Consider the following 25,992-nt stretch of genomic DNA (forward strand, 5'->3'; position numbering starts at 1 on the left):
TTAATCAGTGCGATCCGGAGGCTGGTAAACAGGCACCCAGGGAGCTCATCACACGAGCAGCGCGTTTCAATGAGGCAGAAACGGACAAACTTTCCTCCTCAGCCACTCAGCGCAGGAGCAGCCGCAGCGCGGTGCTGCAGTTTAGTGGCTGGGACACGACACAACACGCCGCTCTGCACGGTCTAAGTACCAAGACACGATAACATGTGGTACAGAAGGATGCACTTAACTTTCCAGCGCAATAAAAACCCAGTTTAAAGTTCTGATAATGTGCGAAATGTCCCTTTATTTGAAGTAGTATTCAGATCGCTCCAGCTTCATGGACAGCGCTCACTGAAACTCATCGGTGCTGTCCGTGGTGCTGAAATCCTTTGAGCCAACTCAGGCAGCACAATGTTCACCTCAGCGCAAACCTTAGTGAATAGATGAACTGATAAACCGGCGGAGAAGCAACAGACTATTACTGATGTGATATAATACGGTCAGAAGTGTTTATAATTACAAACACACTTACACACACACACAAACACACCGACAAACACTACACCACACTGAGTGCAACACTTGCAGACGTCAGTGTCTATAGATTCTCCCCATTTTAGACTCATGTTCTTATTAAAGCATATACTTTCTGTTCCTGCCACTGGTTCGCATTATTTTCCTTCAGAGCCCAGTGTGAGCCGGCAGGTTTTTTTCTTCCCTCCCAGTGTGTGAAGTCCGTGTGGCAGCGCCGGAGAGGTGCTCTGCGTTCTTAGGGGAGGAGACGAGCCAAGGCAAGTTCGGATCAGATCAGGAAGGAGCTCACCGGTAGAGCGAGACAGACGGCGCCAGGGGAGAGACGCGTGTTGGTTTTTGGCGATTGACATTCTTTTTGTTATCGATTAACGAGACAGTGTTTCTCCAGAAAGAGAAAAAAAAAGGTGCAGGAGATCCCCAAACGACACGGGGGAGACATGCAGCTGCCGGCCAGACGGACTTTGCTCCTTCTTCTAGTGGTTTTATTAACGCAAGGTAAGGAGGATTTATCCAGACAGAGTTATTTATCCTTTTTCTTCTGATGCTTCTGGAGAAACGTGATGTGTATTTTAATCCCTTGGTTCCGGAGGTGTGCGATCTGCGCGACAGTGTCGGCACAGGCGACGTCGAGATTGTCCGATGGTTCAGTACAAGATGTTTCACTCGTAAATTTGTCTGATTCGTTTAGCTGTGAGAAGTCAGCGTAGGAGTTTCTGTCCCGTGCGTAAAAGCCAAAGAAGCGCTTTATCGACAATAGTCATATCAGTCTCTTAACTTTTTTCAAGTTCGTTATTCTGGAAAAGACAAAACCGAAACAAAGTCAAAAGGATTTGACGCCCAACTGTGATTTCGAGCCTCGTGATGTCACCGCTAAAACGTTGTTCACCACGCAAAGAAAATGTAAATTAACAATAATCCGGGACAAAGTCAAATTAATTTTGATGAATGTAAATTTTGTTTTGAGGCGAGGAAACCAAAACAGATAATGATTTGTTTACAGGATGCGTTCCCATGCTCGGTGGCGGAGTTACGCGGGGCCTGTGCTTCACTCAGGCAGAAAGCAGATAGGAGGTTTTCAGTCAGGGGGGATTGGCCGCCTGGAGGCAAATGATAAAAAAACCTTTTCCCGGAAATGTGCGTCCTTGGATAAGTCTGATAACCTAATTTCGTTCTACCCTAATTATTGCATTAATAAAAAGTTGTGTTGGCTTTCCTTTGATGTGTTTATTCTTGCATTGAAATGGGGGAGTTTTAAGGTTACAGGCTGTGTTGAGAGTGGATCTGACTCAACATTAATAATGTAACGATAGGTGAAAAGCAGGAAAGAAAGAGAGCAGGTTAGTCTGTAGACAATTTAAAAAAAGATGACCCTGATTGGATGAGAGAGAAAGATGAGGAGGGAGGAAGGAAGAAAAGAGGGACAGAAGAGCACGAAGGAAGGAATAAAACGAGAGAGGGAGCAAAGATTGTAGGAAGGAAGGAAGGAATGAAGGAAGGATGAGAATGAGAGAGGGATGAAAGATTGTAGGAAGGAAGAAAGGAATTGAAGAAAGGATTTATTATTATTGAAATGCAGCCAGTGACTTAAATCAATGACCACAGCAGAGGAAAGAGCCTGGATGTGACCTGCAGCAACAGTGTGGAGGAGATGCAGGGTAATTACGCTTCGGCATTTCAAAGCATTAACGTAAACACTTGCTCCAAGGGCACAAATAGCAGCTATCTGATTTATGCACAGGTTGCAGATAAGCTCTTTTATGTCTTATCAGACTTCAGACAGATCCTCATTCCATGCACGACTCTCTCAGCTGGGAGGTGTCTTTTTGTGTGTTTGTGTTTGCTCTCTCTCTCTCTGTCTGTCTTTCCATTTTCAGAGACGTATATGAAACCAAGTTTGTACCTCAACCATGTTTAAAGGTTACTGAGTTGTAGATCTATTTTTGAGTTGTGTCAGAGCAGAGCTGTACTTGAGAACACATTTAAAAATTGAAAAAGATTCATACAATCATATAATAATCACATGTACAAATCATAGTGAAATTTACAAACATCGCCAAGTACATTCAGACAATTGATTGTATTACATGTATCACATCAAAGTACACCTAAAGATTTGAGTGGGCTTACACACATACACATACGCACACCCACACCCACACACATTCATTGTACAAATTAATATCAAGAAAACATTAATCATAATTGTAATGTTCATCCTGGCTATCTTAACCTCATTAACACTTTACATGTATCCAAACAAAAATATTAAACAACACTTAAACTCACAGCACAATGCATGCAAGACATCAAATTCAGGTAAAAGTGTTAGATCCCTGCTTTGTTCACCTGGACCCCCCCTCGCCCCCATGACCTACGTGCAGAGTAAATATATTACACCAGCTGAATTTGAGATGACATTAGGTGATATTACTGTGGTAGCAATCACTTATCCTCCAAAGCAGATTATAAATATAAAAACAAGCATAAAAACAGTTTTCCGGGTAGTCAACGTCGCATTAACTAATGTGAGCCCAGGCTAACACACACTGGTCAATAATTAGAGGTAGGGTACCATTACACGGCAGACAAATTCAAGGATGCATTTCCTGTTCCGGTTCCATCTCCAGCCCACACAGGTCATAATCACTTTTGTTCATCTTTGACCATGTGGATGAGCGTAGTCGGCCAACAGGAAACATAAAAATACATGAACAAACAAACTTATGTGGTGTAAACATATTTTGCTGCTGGCATTTTTTTATGTGCTACTACTAATATGCTATTTTAGCCTGTAGGTAGTTTACAATGTTGCCCCTTGTGTTCAGATACAGGCTGCTCTCTTAATTTGAATGCTTGACTGATAATCCAGTCAGTGAGCTGTGTTGATGAGGTGTGTGTGTGTGTGTGTGTGTGTTTGTGTGCTTGTAGCTGTGAGGTAGCCTCAGCTTATATCACTGTAACATTTAAAGAGCAGAACACAGAGTCGAGGGGGCGTGTCGAAACACGAACTGAGTCACAGATAAATGAGTGGAGAAGAACCTCGCACTGTGGCGTTCGCCTCACAACACCGTCATCCTCCACCTGTTTTCCTCAAGACAAAACCTGCTCACCAGATTTTACAGCCTACACCAGAATTCCTCTACTGTGGGAGCATTTTCTTAATTTAGGGAATAGTGTGGAATTTCCATTTGATCTGCTCTTGAAGGTGAAAAAAATTAATTTTCTGTGTGCGTAAAAATGTGTGGGCACACAGATACGGGTGCAGTGTTGTGTGAATGTCACATGGCTTTTAATAGAGTTATATTGGCCCTGTTTTAGTGGATGTATCAGCTGAGAGAAAGAAAGAATAAGACCAATGGCAAAGAAAAGAAAATAAGTTGTTACAAGGTCTAACCTATTCCATTTGCTGGACACACACTGGACACACACACACACACACACACACACACCCACCCACACACACACACACACACACACACACACACACAGACACACACACACACACACACACACACGCACACACACACACACACACAACCGTCTCTAGCTCTTTGCACCTGCCTCACATTTTCTCAGTCACCAGTCTCTCAGATTCTGTTGCCGTCATCATGTTTCTACCTCAATTTACTCCGGTTAATCTCTGTCCTTTCTCTCTCCCCCCTCTCTCACTCTCTCTCTGTCTCCTTCCCTTCCCCTGTTTAATCTCCATCATATGCATTCCATTCATTCCGGCTACTGTTAGAAAAGCAGAAGTACCATCCGAATGGCTCACAGCAAAGCAATTACTCCTTTATACAGTGTTGACCATGTGAGCATTATACATAAAGATTTAAAAGTGAAGACGCACTTTTTCTTGAACCAGCTCTTTCTTCATCTTCCTCTCTATCTCTCTCAAACACTCCTTTAAAAGCATTTGCATTCTCCAGGGGGAATGAGGGCTAAAGGCCTTTTACAGTATCCTCTCAAACAGCCCCATGAAATGGTCTCCTCCTCTCAATCACTCATTATCTGTCCTTCACTCCTCCCCTGCTTCCTCCCAACACCCACTTTCAATCATCTCCCTCAAAGGACAGTCAGCTCCTGAATATTTTTTTTAACAGGATACAAGATGACCTCCAAGCCTCATATCTGGGTGCATTAAGTATCTCACGGGATCTGCTGCATGTTTGCAGTAACTTGCTTTCTAAGTGAGTTTTGACTGATTCTGCACTTGTACTTGAATAATTGATATTGTGCTTTTGAGTGCATTAAGCGCACATGCTGCTGATGTTCCTGTAATCAGGAATCTTCGTTCTTCCTCTAACATTAACTTTAGCTGGCTACATTTGATTTTTTCAGAAAGTTCTATCAGAGAGGAAATCTCAACCAATAATAAACAGGACCTACAGTCTGCAGCCATGCGAGTGCCATTGGCTCAGAGGAGCTAATAGCATCGAGCTAAATACTTATGTCATCCTGGAAACATGGTCATTTTTGTACATGAACTGCAAAATATGTCCGCACAATTGGGCCTGGACTTTCACATATGAAGGACGCAGCAGGACCTTCTCCTCTCAGGCACGTTCACAACAACACAGTGTACACAACGTCTGCGGAGCATTAAGGTGATGGGTGGCTCAGCAAGCAGGAGGCAGGAAGTAACATAGAAATGTATCTGCGTAGATCACGTGTTTGGGTTACGGCGCATTGACACAACCGTTGGCCCTTATCACCAAGAGCTCTCTTGACATCTTCGTCTGTGTCTTCTAAGAGTATGGCACCACTTCATCCTTAAAAACGTCATCAACACACCCACTCTCTCACGGTGAATCCTCTGTAGGATCTCCTTCTGTGTTCTCACATGAGCTTATTCGGACATTATCCAGAGTTTTTACTAGGAGGCTGTCAGGAGAAAGATTGTCCGAGGGCTCTCACTCGGACGTTTGCATTCTCACACACAGTCGAGTTAAGTGCATGTCTGAAAGCAGATTATGACTAATGTTCACCATCTTTAGAGTGTTTTCATGCTAAGCCTATGTTCAACTAAGGCCAATGGAAATATCATTAGTTTTGCAGGTACTACTGGGAAGAAAAAAAAGATAAAAACCTAAAACCGATGATGGCACTTTAAATAATGTCAAAGGATCATTGAACTTGTTGAGTTCATAGGGTCCTTGTTCATGCTGACTCACACTAACGATCATGACACTTAAATATACCAGAGCTACTGTTGCTGTTGGTTTAACGACCAGTCAACATATCTGCCGTGTATACGGTCTCTTATCTGGCTGCTTGTGTTCCTTGTTCCAACTTCTTTTAAGTGATGTTGACATGATTTCAGGAAGTAGTGTGGTGAGTTGAAATGAAAACTGCATCGGTCTCATGTTCTACTTATGGAAGCCTTTGAATGAATGTTATCTTTGTGAGTTAATTAAAAACGTCATTCTACCAACATCCAAGACACATTTCAACACAACTAATCATAAACCAGACTTTTTTATAAACTGGTATCTCCCCAGGTTAATACAACTAAATGATCTTTGGCTTCAGAAGTAGTGGTTGAATTTTTTTTTTCTCTCTCCAGTTACCTAGTTACCCGGCCATACTAACGTTTGCAGCTATAATCCGTTCCTCTCACATTTGCACTTGTGCTGCTCCTGTAACAGCAACATGTGCATCCCTTCATGTGGAGAAAATCCAAAGCTTGACAGACTTACCGTGCTTAGTAAGAGTTGATGAGATTTGATTGGATGTTCACTGTGTGCAGGAACAATTCAGTGAACTGACAAACCATTTATATATATAATCATTAGAGCAGCAAGATGCATTTGTAGTAGGGAATAAAAGTGGTTGGAACCTGTGGCTCATTTGCCATCATAAGTGGTTATTTTATTAATCTCAGTGTTCAAGGCATCTGACCATGTCAAATGTGTGTACCCTCACATGCAAGTGTGTGTGTGTTGACTGTGTGTGCGTGTGCATGTGTTTCATCAAAGGCCTGGTTTCCATCAGAGCACATCAGCTCTGCCTGTGTCATTAAACTAACAAGTAGATGAAGCACGATGTCCATTCATTTCAGTCCATCCAATTTCTCCACATTTTCATCTTTTTATAAAAATGTGTCCTTGTTGTCTCTCTGCTTTTATTATATTATTACATTTATTACACTATTCTATTTTAGTTCTCCTGAGTTTAAAAAATGACTGCTAGCAACATTGTGTATTGAAACGGATCAGATGCAAAGTGTTTGGTACCACCTCTCATTTAAACTCTATTTAGCATAGCATTAGCACATGCCAGGCATCTACCAGACAGAGGGCTGTGAAGTCTGGATTCACATAATCTTCTGAGTGACATCTTAAGAAGGCTTTGCTTTCAATCTGTCCCTGTTTCTTCTCCTCTCCTCCATTCTCCTCTCCTCTCTTCTACTGTTCTTGTCTTGGTGTGTGTGTGTGTGTGTGTGTGTTTCTTGCTTCACGTCGTTTTCCTCCAGAGGGCTGTCACCAGGAGTTCAGCACCATCTGGGTTTCTGGTGTCACTGTCTTCTGCATGAAGAGGGTTATCTACTGCCTTTGAGGGAGGGATCTTGATGTGATAGGGTCAGCGATGTTTCATCATCCTTCTACAAAGAAGTCCATATTAATTAAGGGATTTTTCACTCATCTGTCCCAAGCTTAATTTGACTGGTTTTAGTCAAATGAGGATAGAAATATCTTTTTTAATGTGAAGTTAGAGGGAAAAATCAAAAAGGAACCTACTGGAATATCAGGTGGCATTTTGTTCTACACAGTTCTTTTGAACGTCTTTGTCTCACTGCTTCATTTCATTCTCATCCTTGTTTTTCTGTTGCTTTAGTTGTTTCATGCTTTGTCCATTTTTGTATGGCCTCTCCTTCCCTCCATCCCTCTTCAACCTCTTCTCCATCAATCAACCTGAGACCTGCCCAACAGAGAAGGACGTGGTGTAGATATTTATAGATGGTGAAAGGGAACAGGCATGGTCTCTGTGTGACATCCCTTGAGCCGTTTTCAGACATGAACTCTAAAAAATGTCCGGACCCACCATTGAGTGTTCTTTTTACATATGAAGAACACATGAGGAGATAGTCCAGGTCAGATACAGCCACATCAAAAGGTTAATGTCCAGAACATTCAGGAGGAATGACATGATGTATAGCTTCCACTCTGGAGTTGAAAAGTTAGAACATCTGTGTGGTTGACCCCCCTTGGCTGTCATTGCTGTCACTTTCTGCATTGTCCACATTCAGCAAGTGATGATGTGTAATTCAGTTATACAGTTATCATTCACCTGCACTTATGTTAGTGTGGCCGTGCCCTTTAGGTGAAAATACTCTTCATGGCACTGACCTGGCATTTAGTTCAAAAGGTGTCTTTTAAAATATACAAGGCCAATGGGGGGGCAGGGACTAATGGCTCATGGCATTACAGAAGTGAGACTTTTAATTAGACTTGAGTGTAATGTGTTTTGACCTTTTCTCTATTTGTGTTTTTGTGAACTGGTGTCTGTGTTTGTTACTGCATTGTGTTGCATTCTTTTTTTTGTTACCTGCCTTGAGACTACTGATGTAAATTAGCATCCTTGCTACCTCTGCGTATTTACATTTTTTTCTTCTTTATGTTCATGTATGAGCATTGTCCCTATCAAATAAATAAATAAATAAAATGATAAATATTTGCATTATGACATTAACATTTATTATCATTTAATAACTTGGAAAACCTCTGTGTTTTTAAATAACATTAAGAACCTGCTACAGAAATAACTTTCAGCACTTCTCCTCCCGTCCTCAGGCTGCAGTCTGCGACTCCTCTGCACTGGGTTAAAATAGCTCATCATACATTGTTCAGGCAGACATGCTCATATCGTGCCTCAGGCCTTCTCCTTTCCTTCCTGGATAATTAGTAAATAAGGCCCTTAATATGGTAGCTATGTTTATAACACTTAAGCTGCAGTCTAGCCAAGCATGTACCTATATTTAGGTAAATTAATACAAATCATGTTCACATACAGGGTGAATCCCTGCAACTGCCAACTCCTACCTTTCTGCCTTTATCATGAGTCAGGAGAAGAGAAGAGGACATGCTTGTCACAGTGATTCATCTCCATTAAGTCCTTGCATTTGATTTGAACTTAAATGAGATTCTATTCTGGAGTGTCTTGGATGTGGTAATATACCACCTGCCCATAATGGTACCTTAACAAGCAGACAGTACAGCCTTTTAATGTGATACTCAAACCAATTAATACAGGAATTCAGGTCAGATACAAAGGTTTCTCATAATGACGATCTCCTCTCAAAGCTCAGGCACCATCAAAGATTTAATCATGGCCTTGAGGCTTAATCAACCAATAATAAGAGAGTACTCTGACATATTGTCAGTGTATAGTACATTTTGCACAGATGAATATAACCATTACAATGACGCTCATAATGCTCTGCTAAAGAGAAGCTTACTCATTTGTTACCAAAGATATTTAAGTGGTATTGAAACTCATGGCTTCAGTGGTATTTGTCAAGGTGGTTCATATTGCGCAGGGACAAGGGCGGTAATTTGGCTTTGTTTAAAAACACCTATTGATGGAAATTAACTTTTAATGGGTATGAGAATTTTAGGGTTAATATTTGTCTGTTAATAGTTATTAAGTAAATAGTGGAATTGTCAATCGTAGCCTGAAGCAAAGTTTAGTTTCTAAACATCAGCTCACAAATACAGGATCGCCTTGGGTTTAAAAGTGATCACAAACACATGTAAGAAATGGGACATTACTATTGGGCAAGGGCTTACTCTGATATCAATGTAGTGCATACATGGTGAGAAGTCCCCTCTCTCCCTAACTCCTTCAAAGGGGAGGAGCATCACTGGCTGTTGTGGAAATTTGGACACACTGATAAAACCAAACAGCTCTTAAATATGACTCGTTTTTCTTGTTCCTACCAAAGAGCCGTTGAAAAGGATCTTTCCAGAATGTAGTAACACTAGTTAAACATGTGTAACTATGACATTTTACAGTGGTGGTGAATGATGAATAACTGGGAGATGTCAAGAACAGGAGAATGTCAATAGAGCCATCAGTCAGTTAGACTCTAGAAGGTAGGTAAGGAAACAGGACTTCATGACTGAGGTCTCTTGGGTAACTGAACTGAAAAATCAAATGAAGTGGTGAGACTGAACGACGTCATGTCCCTCAGCTCAGGGTGAAAGGACAGTGTGAGGCATCAGCGTCTCAGATGGAGTGATGAGTTTTTTTCTTCCCTTTTTCTCAATCCCCTGTGAGAGCGGTAATAAGGAAACACACACTTATGTTGCAGACATATCATACAGAACGGTCATGGTTACTGTGGCCTTCTGTAAGAAAACATTCTTCAATTCTCTTACTCTAATTAAACCAGAGAAAACACAGAGAAAAACCCTGAAAGTTATCTCCATACCACAGACCTGTTCAAAGTCGACTCTAATGAACTAAGCAGAGAAACTCTGATCTAAAGAGAGGTCTTTATACTTATTGACTTATTGAAGTGACGCTGCGTCAAAGTCAGACGGGGCTGACCTCTATTTTTCTCCCAGTTTCTCATCTATGTTCTTTGTAGCATGACTTGAGTTGAGTACAACTGACTTGGACGATGTGGATGACTTGGACAGTTAAACCTCTACTGAATTTTTGTTGATTTTCCCTCTGCCCCCTTTCAGACTGCTTCTCATCCAAGGCAGAGGACCGGCTGTTCAAGAAACTGTTCAGAAGATACAACCAGTTCATCAGACCAGTGGAGAACGTCTCTGACCCCGTCACTGTGGAGTTTGAGGTTTCCATCTCGCAGCTGGTCAAAGTTGTAAGCTTATCCCCAACACACACGCACACACGCACACACTCACACACACACACACACCAACTGAAGACAACATTTTCCCACCATGTTTTGACTCATTCTCTTCATTCAGATCTTCACGCCATGCTATAAAATGATCATTGTGTCTCAACAGTATTTTAGATCCTGTGCCGACAGTGAGACGCATTCCCATGAGCGTCTTTATCACATTTCCTACCTTTGAAAAGCGAGAAGCTAAAAGATAAGCCGCGGAACGAGACGAGTGAAAGCAAGAAGTGAATACAGTCTTTATTTAGTCTGCTCCGTTTCCTCGATTCTGAAAAACGGCACCATGTAGTGTTATAAGCTGCTGCTTTGCTTTGGCAGTATGAAGTTTAACACGTCTGGGGGACGGGGTGGGGTAGTGTGTGAGTGTGTGAGTGTGCTGGGGGTTGTTGCTGCGTATCCCCCGGTGAAAAGAGGTTTTCAGCTCTGAATGGAAATCCTCAGATTAAGAGAAAATTGCTTGCAGGAGCCCTTTTCAGACTGGACTGATATGTTGCTCTATCTCCCTGCTCGGCAAGGAGAGATTAATGTAAAGGTGAGTGTGTGCACGTTCTTGTGTGGGTGTGTTCAATGAATGAGTCGCCGTGTGTGTGTCTGCTCACATGTTTTCAGCTTGTGCATGGTCTACGTGGCCGATGTGCGTCATGTGGAAGCCTGAAAACATCACAACCCTGGAAAGCAAAGCTGAATAAGGGTCATGGGGGAAAGGTGGAGAGGGAGGGACATCTGCAACCTCTCCATCTATTATTAACTTGCGTGTGGTCGACCTTTTCAGTTAGTTGACTCCAGCTGTAGTGGACAAAGATAAGAGGAGGAATTCCATTTCTTTCATTTTCATTCCTGTATTTTCTTTCAACGCTCTTCTTTCCAACACGGGGTTCTGCAGGCTAACAACCACACGCCCTTTCCTCCCTGTGTCTCTGTAGGATGAGGTGAATCAGATCATGGAAACAAACTTATGGCTCAGACACGTAAGTAATCACAGTCCACTACTTCATTGACCTGACCTCTTCTTCAGGTCTGCAGAGACAGAGGAAGCCTGAGGGCAGGTCACGTGTGTTAACACATATCTATACATACTAAGCAGACATCAATATGGGATGCCACTCTCTCTTCTCTCTCCCTGTTAATGTTAGTGCCTGTGTGTGATGTTTGAATTTGTGAGCATGTGCCTTCCTGTGGTTTGTGTGTGAATGGCATCTTACACAGTAAGAATAAAGAGGAGAAAGGACAAGTAAACAAGAACACAAGCACCTCTCACACAGACACTTGAATACAATCAGCTGCTGATCAATGTTAGCAATATGGTTGGTCACGCTCGGCCTCTCCTCAGACCGATAGTTATGACCTGTAGGCATAACCTCTCCACAGTCTTTCAAACTGTCACCTCTCTGATACCCTGTGCTTCTCCCCCCTTCCTTTTCTCCCATTCTCTTTCTCCAGTTCTCCCACTGCAAACAGTATAGAAACTGCCAGGGTTTAAATCACTGAGTAACTGCACTACATGGAAAGCCCTCAGCTGGATACTGATGCGATTCGGCGTTGGAAAAGATCATTCTGTGATCTCTGAGCGCCCCAATTAAAATTCATTGAAAGGCCTGTACAGGCTGATCTCATGTGCCGTTTGTAATGGCTTTGCTGTTTATTTATAACAAGGCATCAGTAATGAGAAGCTGTGTCAACACCACGGTCGCTCATCAAGACTTTGAATCGCAGCCAGTGGGTTTTCAATGGAGGATGTTTCAGAGAGCCCCCCCCCCCCACCCCTTGATGACTGTAATGCATCTGTTCTGCAGTTAGACCGCAGGGGGTTTCATCTCTAACATTTTCTAAATGTGTTCACTCTATACTCTTTAAAACCAAGCTCCTTTTATGCTGACTTTTATGTGAGCGTTAAGAGCACTTCATTTTAACTGGTATTAATGTGGAACGACTTCTTCTTTGTAGTTTTCTCTTCTCTTTCTTCTCCATTTTATTGGTCAGCACGAGGGCAGAACTATGTTTAATGGTTTACCAGCTTCTAATAAAGACTAAATGGGTCACAATTATGTTGACATACAATTAAATGTATTTATAGGTTGATATAATTAAACATTCGGTTATAAAATATAAATCAAATACGAAAATTGAAATTAAATCAGTAGGCAAAGAAATGAAGAAATGAGCAATTCAATATACATACATACATTTAAGTAATCTATTTAGGTTATTTTGCATGTCATATGCATAAATGGACAATACTATTGAAATAACGCATTTACTGACAAAGGGAAATTAACTGAATTTATGGTAAATATGAAAAAATATGCATTCTTGTTATCTCAGTCAGTCCCTCGCTAAAAACAGAAATGAATTAATTCACTGTACTAGCTTATTATAATTGGTAAAAAATAAATGTTAATGTCAGAGTTCCCAAAGTCAGACCATCCCTTACGTCAAATAAATATGAATAAATTAAATATATATTTATACTGCCTATGATATTTATATATTCTGTCACTGACTGTGTGAAAGGAGCGCTCAAATTGTTCATCCATTAGTGAGAATAGTTGATTTGTTGATTATTGTTTGTTTATTATGCGGCATTAAAAAGTAAAGTTCAGGTCAAGTACATCATCAGGTTTATAGTGCCTGTTTGCTTCTCGCATTGCTTGAATGTCATGTCACCTAGAGTAAATGTATAATTATTTATATTATGTATAAAAATAAACCGCTCTCTATGACCTATCAGGGATTACATCTCCAGCCAATCATGATATAAACTGCCGGGATAGATAAATGGAAAAGCCATTGTAGCATGAAGTGGTTAATTTAACAGCTCCCCGCTCGTAACAGGATATTAATCAGCCTTGCTAATGAATGAATTCATCTTGAATGACATGCAAATAACCAAGACTAATGGATCTACGGCTCATGAAATGTTACCCGCAGGTATTTTGACAGAACAGCGAGTGAATGCGTTCATCCTTCGTCTCTTTCAATGAGCTATTTACTCACTTTCTCCTCTTCTCTCTAAGATGCTCCTCATGCATAAGTGACAATAGTGAATGTGTTTGTATTTACTGCTACAGCTGGATTGAGTCTATTCCCAGAAGGAACTGCTTCAAAAATATTATTTTGCACATTTGTTTGTGCAAAAGCAATAAAGTAGCTCAGTGAAATCCTTGTTTGGCTTTACTGTGTTGCAGAGGTTCTGCCTGCAGTATAAACACGTATTTGAATATACTCTCCAGAGGGAGTGTCTCTCCAGTGGCTGATACGGTGTGCAGTGTACAATGCCAAACACTGAACAGATGGTTGACTCCGCGGTATGTTCAAAATACCTTTCTCTTCCCCTCTATCAGATATGGAATGACTACAAGCTGCGATGGATGCCGGTTGAGTTTGACGGGATCGAGTTCATTAGAGTTCCATCGAACAAGATCTGGAGACCTGATATTGTGCTCTACAACAAGTGAGCATGTCAACATCATCACAGTTATCTTTTCCTTTTAGCTTGAGGCGGTGGTCTAGTGGCAGAAACTTGGACTATGGGCAGAGAAGGTCTCTGGTTCGTATCTGGTTCGACTCCACGGAGAGACAACAAAAGACGAACCTGGATTGATCTGTCCAAAAATCCAAGAGTCTCCCTACCCTGTCTAGTGCCCCTGAGCAAGGCACCTTACTCCCCCAACATCTGCTCCCCGAGCGCCGTACATGGTCGCTCACTGCTCTTTGTGTCCTGCACCAGATGGGTCAAAAGCAGAGATTAAATTTCCCTACCTGCATGAGTGTGCCTTTGCATGTCTGTGCATGTGTTTGGGACTAATAAATGCATCTTAATCTTAAACACCATTATTGCAAGTTGAGGCCATGCAAAACATGAATAATGGCCAGGATGAAATAACGGTGCTATCGGGCCTCAAACCCACTTCAAGAGATGTCAGGCTGGACGATTGGCTAAATGTTGTAATTTGTATCCTACTCACTGTCAATTGCTGTTTAAAGACTTTGCTCCGATCTGAGAGCTGAACAGGTCAATTTGTTTATAGTAGCAATAGGTCCGATCTACGTCTAATGGTGAAGGCATCATTCATGGTGATAAAACCAGAGAAAAAAGGAAGTGAGCTCTGAGCGCACATTATTCCGCTAAAGCAATGTTTTCCATTCATTATCAAGCAGCCTGCCATATTTCAAGGTATCAGTTTTATAACTAACGTAAAACAATTTTTACACTTCACAATAACATAAGAAATCTTTAACTCGGTGTTTCGCTCTGTTGCTGCATAGTATAGCTGTGTGCAGCACTATTTGCAGCGTGCTCTCTCAGTCAGACATCATAGTTTAAGCTGCAGTTGTGCATACTAGAAGCTGTTTCCTCAGGCTTTGATAATGACCAAACTCATCTAGAGCAGGAATGAATATTGGATCAGATTCATCAACTCACCAAAAACAACCCTCATACAGAGTGTGAATGTTGCTCCCTGTCTGCACGTCTCATGGGTAAACGAGCACATTTCATTTTTATAAAAGCAAAGTATTTCAGGATCAGGTTTATTTTGCGAACCATTTAGTATCAAATGACCGTGGTGAGAAATTCTCATGTGAGTAAATTTGGAAAACAATGACAAAATATGACATTAAAGTCCAAATGTTTTATGCACATTTGCACTTCATGCCATCGTTTTCAACTATGCAGCAGATTATACTGTAATCACATTTAGATATGATTGTTTTCCAGGGTCAATTTCCGCTGTGAACGCTCCACTTGTTTTATTCTCTTAATCTCAACTCACTTAATTGTGGATTCATGTCTCATTTTTCTTACAATACCAATTCATGATGTTAATCAGAGCAGTTCTGCATTTGACAATAGCCTAATGTTCTATTTCCTACCTCTGTAACCTCACCTTTTTATCTCATCCCCTCTCTTTTGTTCCTCGCTTCCATCTTCTTCCCATATCTCCTCTCATTGTTTAATGTCTCTGCCTTCCTCTAACCTTTGTGTCCTATTCCAAACCCGCGTATGTTTCTATCATATCGTTTCATACTATTAATGGCATGGAAACACTTTACTCACACACTCACACACACGTCATATACAGTGCTGTAGGTGATTTCCTTGTGGCGGATAAGACCAAGGCTCTGTTGAAGTTTGATGGCACCATCACCTGGGTTCCTCCAGCCATTTTCAAATCCTCCTGCCCCATGGACATCACTTATTTTCCCTTTGACTATCAAAACTGCTCCATGAAGTTTGGCTCCTGGACGTATGACAAAGCCAAGATTGACCTGGTACTTATTGGATCCAAGGTCAGTGTCAGCGTGCAAGTGTCCATGCGAGATGTATGGCCTATATCATTAAATCACCTGTGCTTCAGCTTTTCTTTCTTTCCTCCCCTGTATGTACTCTGCGTTCATTATTTTAGTTTTTTGTTAAATATGAACTCCACTTATTTTATTCACAGGTTTTCTAATAATGGAGCGCTCTACTCAGTCTGTGAACATAGTTGTACATTGTCTCCTGTAGCTCTGGAGGAAGCCTGGGAAAATAACCTGATGATGAAATGGAGATGTCATTAGTGCCAAATATTGGCCGAAATACAAGAAAATGTGCTACAAACTGGTAGCACCGAGTTAAAAGGAAGTTGGATTTATGAGGCAGAGTGAGTTTAATGAAAAATGCTAATGAGTTGCATTGTGGGAGGTGTAGGGTCGGGTGTTTAGTAACTAAAGCTCAGCATCTCTGGTGACCTGTCCATTCAGAGTGTACTCTTACAGAATAAACGTACCGAAAATGGATGAGTGGAAGGAGGGATATCTCACAGCCTCTGCTGAATTGAATTGTAAAATTTTTTTTCGTTATCTCTGATGGTAATTTTTATGAAATTGTCATGCTAAATCCTGAAAGTGTCCCTTTACCGTGTTTCCTTTTTAAATCCAGCAAAAGAAGATGAAAGAAAAATCCAGTTAATTGAAATTTGAAAGTAAAATGTAAAACACAACATTCTGTAGTTTAACCATTTACTTTTTGCAATTACTTCGAGGGACTCATCAATGATAATCATTAATGTTTTTCTTTTCACTTCCTCTGAGATTTTTCTCAGCTGGTAAGAGCTGTAACATGAATTCCTCATTTAATGATTTACACCCTCTTATACAGTCAAAGTACCGAAATGAAAAACAACACATTGACATGGTCTTTTTAAGAAATGATTCATTGATCCTGGCCCCTTGTTTACATGATCTTTATCCATCCCCTAGGTGAACCTGAAAGACTTCTGGGAGAGCGGCGAGTGGGAAATCATCGATGCTCCGGGCTACAAGCATGATATCAAGTACAATTGCTGCGAGGAGATCTACCCCGACATCACCTACTCCTTTTACATCCGGCGGCTGCCACTCTTCTACACCATCAACCTCATCATCCCCTGCCTCCTCATCTCTTTCCTCACAGTGCTGGTTTTCTATCTCCCGTCTGACTGTGGAGAGAAGGTCACGCTCTGTATCTCCGTCCTGCTCTCCCTCACTGTGTTCCTACTCGTTATCACCGAGACCATCCCCTCCACGTCGCTGGTCATCCCGCTCATTGGAGAGTACCTGCTCTTCACAATGATCTTCGTCACCCTCAGCATCGTCATCACCGTGTTCGTGTTGAACGTACACTATCGCACGCCGATGACCCACACCATGCCGGGTTGGGTGCGCTCGGTGTTTCTCAAAGCGCTGCCGAGGATTATGCTGATGCGGAGGCCGATTGATGAAGACAGCAAGGCTGGGGGGTTGGACAGCAGTGGGGAGGTAGGAGGAGCTGGAGGGGGAGGAGGAGGCGGAGGAGGGAAGAAGAAGAAGAAGAAGAATTTAATGCAGGTAAGTGGTCCCTAGATGCTTAATAGCCTTCATACTTGTTGTCCACTTGATCATAGCTCTGACCTAAGACCTACATTAATAGGACTTGTTTAATAAACTACTGAATTCACCTTGAAGTGGTGATAGTAGGCTTTTATCACCTGAAGGTCAACTAATAATATGGAAAAGTAAAAAAATCCCACCCCTATGGTGTAGGACAACCCTTTCTTTATGCAAGTGAATATTCTCAGACAAAGTCAGCAAGAGGATAAAACCCTTGAGTCTCACAGGATCCAAGAGGTCCTCTGCACACGTTAGTGTACGTATGTCTGTGACAAAGAGAATAATGCAAAGGCTAAGTGCTAAGTAGATTTATTAATCGATAATTATATAATAAAAAACTGCGAATCAAGGAAATTGAATTTATATTAGCTAAAGACAAAAGAGTGCAGTCGTTAATTAAGTAATTAAGTAATTGAACAATTTCAATCCTTTTCATTAGAGTTTGTTTTTAGGTTAAGTTGTGAACAGTTGTTGAGCTTTGAGCACAGTGCTGAAGTGATATCCAAACCCAAATAGAACAATAATTTAGAGATTCCTGAACTTCATGAGGTTTGAATGGGCTTTTGAATAGATCCTTGGTGTAACATCTAGTGTCATGACTAGCTCAAGACATGTCATGTCATATTTTATGAAATAGAAAACATCACTTAATACCTCCACCGTTATTTTTCCAAGCTCATGATAAAAACAGATAAGACTGCTGAGGTTGACTTTAAACATCACCACACGTCATTAACATGAAAACTAATCCTCTGACTTGTCCGCCCTTTCAACTGTGTCTTTCTTCTGGTTCTCTTGCAATATATTAACACATGGTAAGCAGTAGCATGCTTTGTGGTGATGACATTCAGGAAACCAAGTGTTTGTGACCATTTGATAGCTTGTTTGTTAAATCATAAAAAGTCTTCCCTCTCTGTCTATTGATGTGATACATTTTCAGGATGAGCCCCTTAAATTGAGCCATCTCATTTGCAAGGGGCTCTTATACACAAATAGACAGAAAACACAAAACCATATATAAAACATATCTGCACAAATACACTCACACACAGACAGAAGCTCTACCGGGTCTAACCACTCCCACACCCTCTGGTGGAATACTGAAAAGCCTTGGGATTAAATTACTTGCTTCCTGAAAGCTAGCTAATGCAATACACGTTTTTTTCTCTACTAGTACATTTTTTTTATTCAGCTCCACCACACATACAGTTGTATTCAACAAGTTCTTCATGGTGAGCTCTGAGGAGAAAGGGAAAGGTTTCCCCACCCAAAACATTGGAAAAAAACCCTATCTCCATGATATCACCTTGTAGAAGTCGTACTGCTATGATCCCACAGGTGTCTCTCAGAGATCCCACACCTCCAACTCCACTGGAAGTGCCAAACTCTTGCCAGTCAGTGTCTACTTTGAGAGGGAGCAGGACGTGAAACATGATCTGAACTCTGGTTGTGATCTTCAGCAGGTCGGAGGAGGCTCCCTCAACTGTCTGGAGTTTGGGGACAGTAAGCTGTCCTCCGTGGATGGCTGCACTGGGAAGAAATGCCCTTGCCCGTGCCAGCATGGAAACGAGAGTGCAGAGACTTCAGACAAGATGCCGCGACAGCTGAGTCCGCAGAGCATCAACACGGTGGTGGCCTTTTCTGTGGTTTCACCTGAGATTAAACAGGCCATAGAGAGCGTGAAGTACATCGCTGAGAACATGAGGAGCCGCAACAAGGCCAAAGAGGTGAGACCTTCCTTTTCTAACTTATAAAAAAAAATATTTCCCATGTAATTTAAGGTTTCTCATTCGGAGCTGCTGTTGTCCTTAAAGATGCACAGATCCACAGACAGTATATAAAGATGGAGGAAATGAAAGCTCCCCAAAAGTGAAGCCAAAGTGTATCAAAGGCCCCCTGGTGGCTGCCTGCAGTAAAGATCACAAACCCTGTCTTCCACATGTTAGCACAGGGACAAGGGCTAAACTAAAAAGTAAAAATACATGTCAAATACATTTTTCTCAAAGATGTTTTTCGTCATTTCAAGTAGTTCTTATAACACTTATGTATGTTCAAGTGTTCCTTTCTCAGGTAAGTTTGGTTTTAATTAGCTATGGGTGAAATGTCATGACTGACAGCTTAGACTGGCTTGCGATTGGTTGTGAAATGGTGGACCTCGATTCCACAGCTCCACAGCTCTATAACAGCTGCCCAGGCTCTGGATCCATATGAACTTAAAAAGCCAGTGGGCAGCATTGGTATTCAGGATATCTTTATTTAATTTCTAGATAGTTGGAGGAAGTGGAGACATGTTTTCCATCTCTATATACGATTTATTGCCAAGACAAACCCTCAAAGTTTAGAACCAAACCTTTATACTTGTGGGTATTAGTATATTTGTTTTTTTCTGGTAAAAGCACAAATTCAAGTTGCTGTTTTATTCATGAAAAGAGACTCCTACTTAGGTGTTGATTTTAACTTTAGTTTAACTTGACCAAATATTATAACCCTCCCAGGTAGACTTAGCACAGCCTACAAGAGGTGTTATATCAACTGCTGTGATTGGTGGAGCTCGCTGTTGTTTACTGCCACAATCGCAAAAATCATGTTGTCTACGATCGGATGGTTTAGTGTTCTGTTCTGTTTACCACAGAGCAGCAATGATTTCACTTTTTAGAGATGAAGTCACTACAACAATGGATCATTCACAATGGTTTATTGGATGCGTAGTTCCTTCACTCTTAAAATGATTATGTACTTTGCCTTTGCTTTGTTTTTCCATAATTTTTTGCTCCAAATCCAAATATTTTTAATGGTCACTATTCATCTCTTGGCTAGTCGGCCTGGTTCCGGATATAAAATTGAACAGATTTTCTGAAACGTCAATCGTTCTGAAAGTCGGCGGTACACATTGTTCAGACTGTAAATCTGTTAGTGTAATTTGATTATTTTGAGCTTCACCATTTTAATAAATACAGCTGATGAAAACTTCAGAGCCAAGCCTAATGGGAGATATGATATTCTAGTCTTTCTAAACTTTGCATAAATCTACAATCGCTCATAGAAAGCAAACAGAAAAGCGTATTCATGCAAAAACCCTGCGCAGCAGTGGCCTGGGAGAGCTGTGCTGTGATTCGGAGAAGGCTTGCAGCAGATGCTCACCTGCTCCATAAATTAACAATAGTGTAAGTCAGAGCCAAAATTATTTAAGATTTGAGTAGAGAGCTCACCCCCCTCTCTCTGTCAGTTATAAATAATGCGAGTGAAATCTTCCAACTGGGACCAGCAGCCTTTGATATGCAAAACTTGCGCCTCTATCAGACTTTGTCTAAACGCCTGTCACTTCTTTGGACGCTGCGGTTTGAATGTGATTATCATAATAATTTTCCTCATGTGTAAATTATGTATTCATTTTCTGCTGGTTAACAAGAAATATTCAACTCTTTCCTCTCCTCTGCTCTCCTCATTTTTTTGGTCTTTCAATCCCACATTTGTAATCCTCACGTCACCCATCGGCTCCCACAACTTCCCATCTCTTGGGATTCTGAGTCACCTGCTGTGCACCTTCCTTCACCTTCTAATAAAGAAATATCCACTGACACTTTCCTCCATCTTCTCACACTTCCCCCTCTCCTTGCTCACAGGTGGAGGATGACTGGAAGTACGTCGCCATGGTGATTGATAGAATCTTCCTTTGGGTGTTTGTGACCGTGTGCATCTTGGGAACCACAGGCCTCTTCATCCAGCCGCTTTTTGGCTTCTTCTCATAACCGCTGAGCGAGCAGGCTCTGCTGCGACCCCGTGTCGACCAATCCTGAACAAGTGACAAACTCTCAGTTCTCAGTTGATGAATCAGGAAACAGAGTTTTCAGTCCCAAAGCATTATTTGATGTGTTGGGTTTTGCTTCTTGCCTTTCGCAGAGAGCAGTGACTACAGGATCAGGGAAGTTGAGGGGCTATGGATCTTTTTAGGTTTGAAGGCTGGTCAGTAACGGACAAAAAGTTTTTTTCAAGCCATAATTTTAATCTTTTTAGGGCTGCTCATTTTATGAAAATAAAATTGCCACAGACAAAACAATGATTTCTGCTTCTGGATGACCTAAGAAATCATGGGATAAAATAATATCTTCAAATAATAAACATGTTCTTTCATCTTACTTGTCAATTTCAATTAGTTAAAGGAAAAAATCTTTATTATGAATAACAAGACAATAAATGTTTGATTTGAATGTGGCTTAACTACACCACATTCCATAGAGTAGATGTCCTGTCAGCTGGCTAGAGTTTAGGCTGTTTTGCTCCGGCCTGACTGAAATGATCTCCTGCCTCATGCCGCTGTGTGGAATGAATCACTGGGCAAAAAAGTTTTCACAAATAAAGTGTAACAACATTTTAAAATCCAGACATGACCATCATCATAACTGCACCCGGATCAATAGAAGGGAGCCACAGCCACGACCTCACATCCAGTCTATAGCCTCTGTTCCAGTAGATCAGTGCAGTTGTCATTCAGCAATTATTTCATTGGTGTCTGAAAAAGAATGAAGCATGTTCAATGAGCTTTCTTTCATTTTGTTAGATAATCATCATCCAGTACAATACTCACTTTAATACCAAGTTAAATGATAGTTAGTTTATATTAAAAAAAAACATCTCCTTTAAAGAAGACAAACTTGCTCTTCTCTTCTGTAAAACCATGACATTGAGCCTGCAAACTATTGGCTAAATACTAAATACACAATATTAGATTGTTTCAAAGCCAGCGTCGTCACAACATCCATTTCTATTATGTTCTAATGTTGTATTTGTACTTAATGACAGTAAGTGGAATTTTTAATTAGCTTTTATTACTTTAGCTGTTAATTGATAACAGATTAAGCTCCATTTTGTAGCTATACTGCAAATTTTATATGCTATCGCTACCAAAATGATTTCCATGACAGTCATTTTTTTAAAAACTTTATATGATAAAAAAGATGTCAAACAGACACATTCAGGTCTTATATTTATGTTGTCTAAGTATTGCTGTTCAGGCCTTGCAGGCAGAGATGGATCGACAGAGGTACGTATGTTAGGCTAGGACCAGAACTTGGCACATCCATTATTCCTTCAGGACGGGAACCTGAACCTCCCACAGGTGTTAGTGAACTGACAACTTTCCACATCCAGTTGACACGAGACAAACAGTTTTCCCCACATTGAACTCGAACCTCCAGCAGCTAGTTTGCTCTGCCCCCTCCATCGAGCTGACTGATGACTGTCGTACCCGCTCCCCGCTCTGATTCATCAAGCCGCTTGCTGTCAGCGCTCATCACGCTCTCTGCTTCTACGCGTCATTTCCAATTAGTGTTCCGATTTCTGGCACATTTGTTTACGCTTTTAACAAACAAGGGCAAGCTGTTCTTCTTTTTGTAATTAGAAACCATGTGTTTATAAATGTTCTGAGTAATGTTCCACAAGGTAATTGGTTGGCCTGGTAAACATTGGATTAACTTGTACTTGATTAGTTGCTCCTGAAATAGCAGCACATTTATTAATTCGCGAGAGGATTCTATCATCCAATTCCATGGCTAATGTAATCTTTTTTTTCTTGTCACTTTTGATTAAGTTTACCATTAAGAGCAAAAATGCAGTGCAGGAAAAATGCATGACATACACTTTGTTTGCTTTGACCACGAAAAACATTATTCTCAGATTACAGCACAACAAAGAAACATGGTTGGTTTCATTTATCCCATTTTCGGTTTTATCTGTTATGTCCGGATGCATCTGAAAAAAATCTGCTGATAGGAGCAAACATGTTTGTACAAATGATCCTTGTGGAACTGACAAATAAATGCAATATTTCTTCACTTTGTCTGCCTGGTAGAGGTTTTAAAATGCTCCTGTTGCTATTACTGTGAAAAACAGTCACCAGAGGTATAATTAAATCTCCAGCTGCAACATCAAATTAAAAACCAGACATTTTAGTGCTATTCAGACATAATTCATAGTGTTCAGATAAAATGCAGTGTTATACCTGACACTGCTGGATAATCACATTCATCTATCAGAGGGCCAGCCACTTAGCTATAGTCTATATGGAAAGTTAAGTTTGCTGCAGGTTACTGTTGGGAACTGTTGGGTTTTCTCTACAAACTTAAGGTCTCGACCTTATTATGTTATGCTTTTGGCTCTTAACTGAACAGAACATCTTTTATTACAACCGATTTTAAATTTTTTCAATGGACGTTTTTGTGAAGCATTTTATAACCTTGTTTAGATGTTAAGTGCTATACAAATAAAGTTATTGTTATTATTATTATTATTATTAAAATGAACTCAGTAATTCTCATATATGCGTATTTTATAACTGAAGATTAAATTTACTATTACACTAAATAATATTATTTGGGTTATATGTGATATGTAGTATCCCCAGGTTCTACATTCTTCCATATTTCCTCTCCTAAACCCTTCTATGCCACCGGTTCATAAACTCGGGTACCGGTACGCGGGGGGGAAATTTGATTTGCGTTTTCTAAGTGAAAAAGCCCATTACATTTTCAAACTGAGCTATAAATAGACATGAAATCTTAAATAGTCTGAATAGCCAGGTCAAATCACCTCGGTGTGACAGACAGTGTCAAACGAGACATAACAATGCACCTCAGTGAATTGGCACAACACTGAGGTACTTCCCTGAAACTGACGAGTCTTCTGCTGTGCCTGCTTCCTTACCGGCATCTGAACAGGAGAGGCTCATTGAAGTCGCAACAAGTGGATCCATTAAAATTGAATTCAATCAGAAGACTCTGCCAGATTTCTGGATAGGACTATGCACAGATTACCCTGCACTGGCCAAAAGCGCAGGGGGCGGCATCTGCGGTTATAAACATGGGAAAAAAGCGCGGGGGGGGGGGGGGGGGTACTTAGCTGGAGTTTTAATGTCTAAAGGGGTACGGAACTGTACAAAGTTTGGGAACCACTGCTCTTTGCAAATCAAAATCACACAGCATGCAAACATTTTGTCATAAAAACAAAGAAGCAACTGTACTTATGGTATATCTAATCTCATTGTTGTACTATATGAGCACAGGTATAGTGGAACCCGTTTTTAAAATGTGTCAAGACTCAAAGTTTTCATTCAACCTTTACTTTAACACATTGTGGTAGAGACCTAATTTGCATACAGCTGAGCACAGAAAACAGACAAAAAATTTGTAGACACCAAGAGAACACAAAGAAGAAACAGTTCAATTTACCAAATAGTTAAAACAAGAGTCTTAAGAATCAATACAAAACATAATATTACATTTGAATTGAATCGAATAAAACAAATGAATCAAGGACGGCTGGAGGTAAAATAAGGTGAGAGTAAAGTGGATGATGAGTAAGTGGATGATGAGAAAAAATGGATTTACTGAGCTAATTAAAAAACCGTTGGCAAAAACCGTTGGCAATTTTCACGTGTGTAATGTTAGAGGTTACAAACCAATAAGCGCCGTACAAGTAAATGTTTCTCCCCTAACAGAGACTGACACATGCATGTATGGAACGTCACCATAATGTAAAAGAAATTTTTTTAAAAACCCGGACAGGATAATAATAAACTGTACATTATTAATAGTTCTGTTGTTTATTAAATGAGATAAGTGAACAGCAAATTAATAAAATCATAAAGAGAAAAATGAAATTGTGTTAATAAATAACCGCTGTCTGAATCTCCTCATTCAAAGTGCACCTTTATTAAATATTACCCAACAGTGATGCCTGATTCCTCTAATGCTTCCGCCTTGTAGGAAACTTAGTTGATGAGGCTGTCAGAATGGATTTGGAATGAGATGTTGGAACGATCATAGCAGGTTTGGTTTGTCCACATACGTCTGGCCACAGGAGCCTTGGCCATCTGGATTGTTTTTTCTATACATACTGAAAAATGTTGTTAAAATGTGAAATGATCCAAGTTGACCGCTAAAGATAAACACATACAGTACATTGCCCACTGACTCTCACACAGTGGCACTGAACATGGGTCATCAAACCCTTTATGCAGAATAGTTGCATGTGACAGGAATTCATGGGAGACATGACTACACACACACAAACACACACACACACACGCACACACACAGGGGATATCAGAGAGCAGTTTGACTCAGTGGATAATCTCTTTTATGATAAGTTATGGTGCCATCAGAGCATGAAACACATGACTGTAGCCCAGAGGCTGCAGAGGCCTCCGTGATGCAGTGACAGAGCCAGAGAGCTAACAAGAAGGCTGCTCTGGAAGAAAACTGCGCACACTGAGCTCAACAAATTGTGGTAGCATTACACAACTAATTGTGGCCCCACGGACAGACACAGAATAATAAACAAGTTAAAGGGCTTTTCCTGTTTTGATTCTGGTCGACCCACACATGTTAGAGATAACACCCTCAGAGAGTTCCACTGTCTCAGTAACTGAAGCGTGGCCTTTCTACTGGTAATCATCTGCAAATCTGTGAGTCTATGAGTTTGTGACTATAGAAGATGAAAATGCGCGATGGAGTAACAGCTGAAAAAAGTCTTTACAAAGCAACACAAGATCCACACCACTTAACGCTAAACGCATTTTCAATAAGTCAACCAACTGAAATACATACAGGAGGAAAGTAGCACATTCTCCCTGAGTCATGTAGTTGTCATTAAGATAAAATGACATAACTATATTGATGACATGAATATTGAAGTGAACTTGAAAATGGCAACAGGAA

At 40.7% G+C, this 25,992-nt stretch overlaps 1 protein-coding gene across 1 annotated transcript; it reads left to right on the top strand.

The window, feature by feature from the left end:
* The first annotated feature begins 759 nt into the window (after nt 1-759).
* chrna6 (cholinergic receptor, nicotinic, alpha 6) lies at nt 760-23,109 on the top strand. Its single transcript, XM_053419598.1, has 8 exons — nt 760-1,011; nt 10,206-10,345; nt 11,314-11,358; nt 13,732-13,841; nt 15,472-15,679; nt 16,631-17,236; nt 18,739-19,005; nt 20,902-23,109. The coding sequence occupies exons 1-8, from the start codon at nt 954-956 to the stop codon at nt 21,025-21,027; spliced, it is 1,560 nt and encodes a 519-aa protein (XP_053275573.1). The 5' UTR covers nt 760-953; the 3' UTR covers nt 21,028-23,109.
* The last annotated feature ends 2,883 nt before the right edge of the window (nt 23,110-25,992 follow it).

The sequence above is a fragment of the Pleuronectes platessa genome, chromosome 3 (assembly GCF_947347685.1).
Source record: "Pleuronectes platessa chromosome 3, fPlePla1.1, whole genome shotgun sequence".
NCBI classification, from domain to species: domain Eukaryota; kingdom Metazoa; phylum Chordata; class Actinopteri; order Pleuronectiformes; family Pleuronectidae; genus Pleuronectes; species Pleuronectes platessa.

Coding starts and splice junctions, on each gene's coding strand:
- chrna6 (XM_053419598.1), top strand. CDS start 954: ATGCAGCTGCCGGCCAGACGGACTTTGCTCCTTCTTCTAGTGGTTTTA. Junction 11,359..13,731: donor CAAACTTATGGCTCAGACAC/GTAAGTAATCAC, acceptor CCCCTCTATCAG/ATATGGAATGACTACAAGCT. Junction 15,680..16,630: donor TGGTACTTATTGGATCCAAG/GTCAGTGTCAGC, acceptor TCCATCCCCTAG/GTGAACCTGAAAGACTTCTG.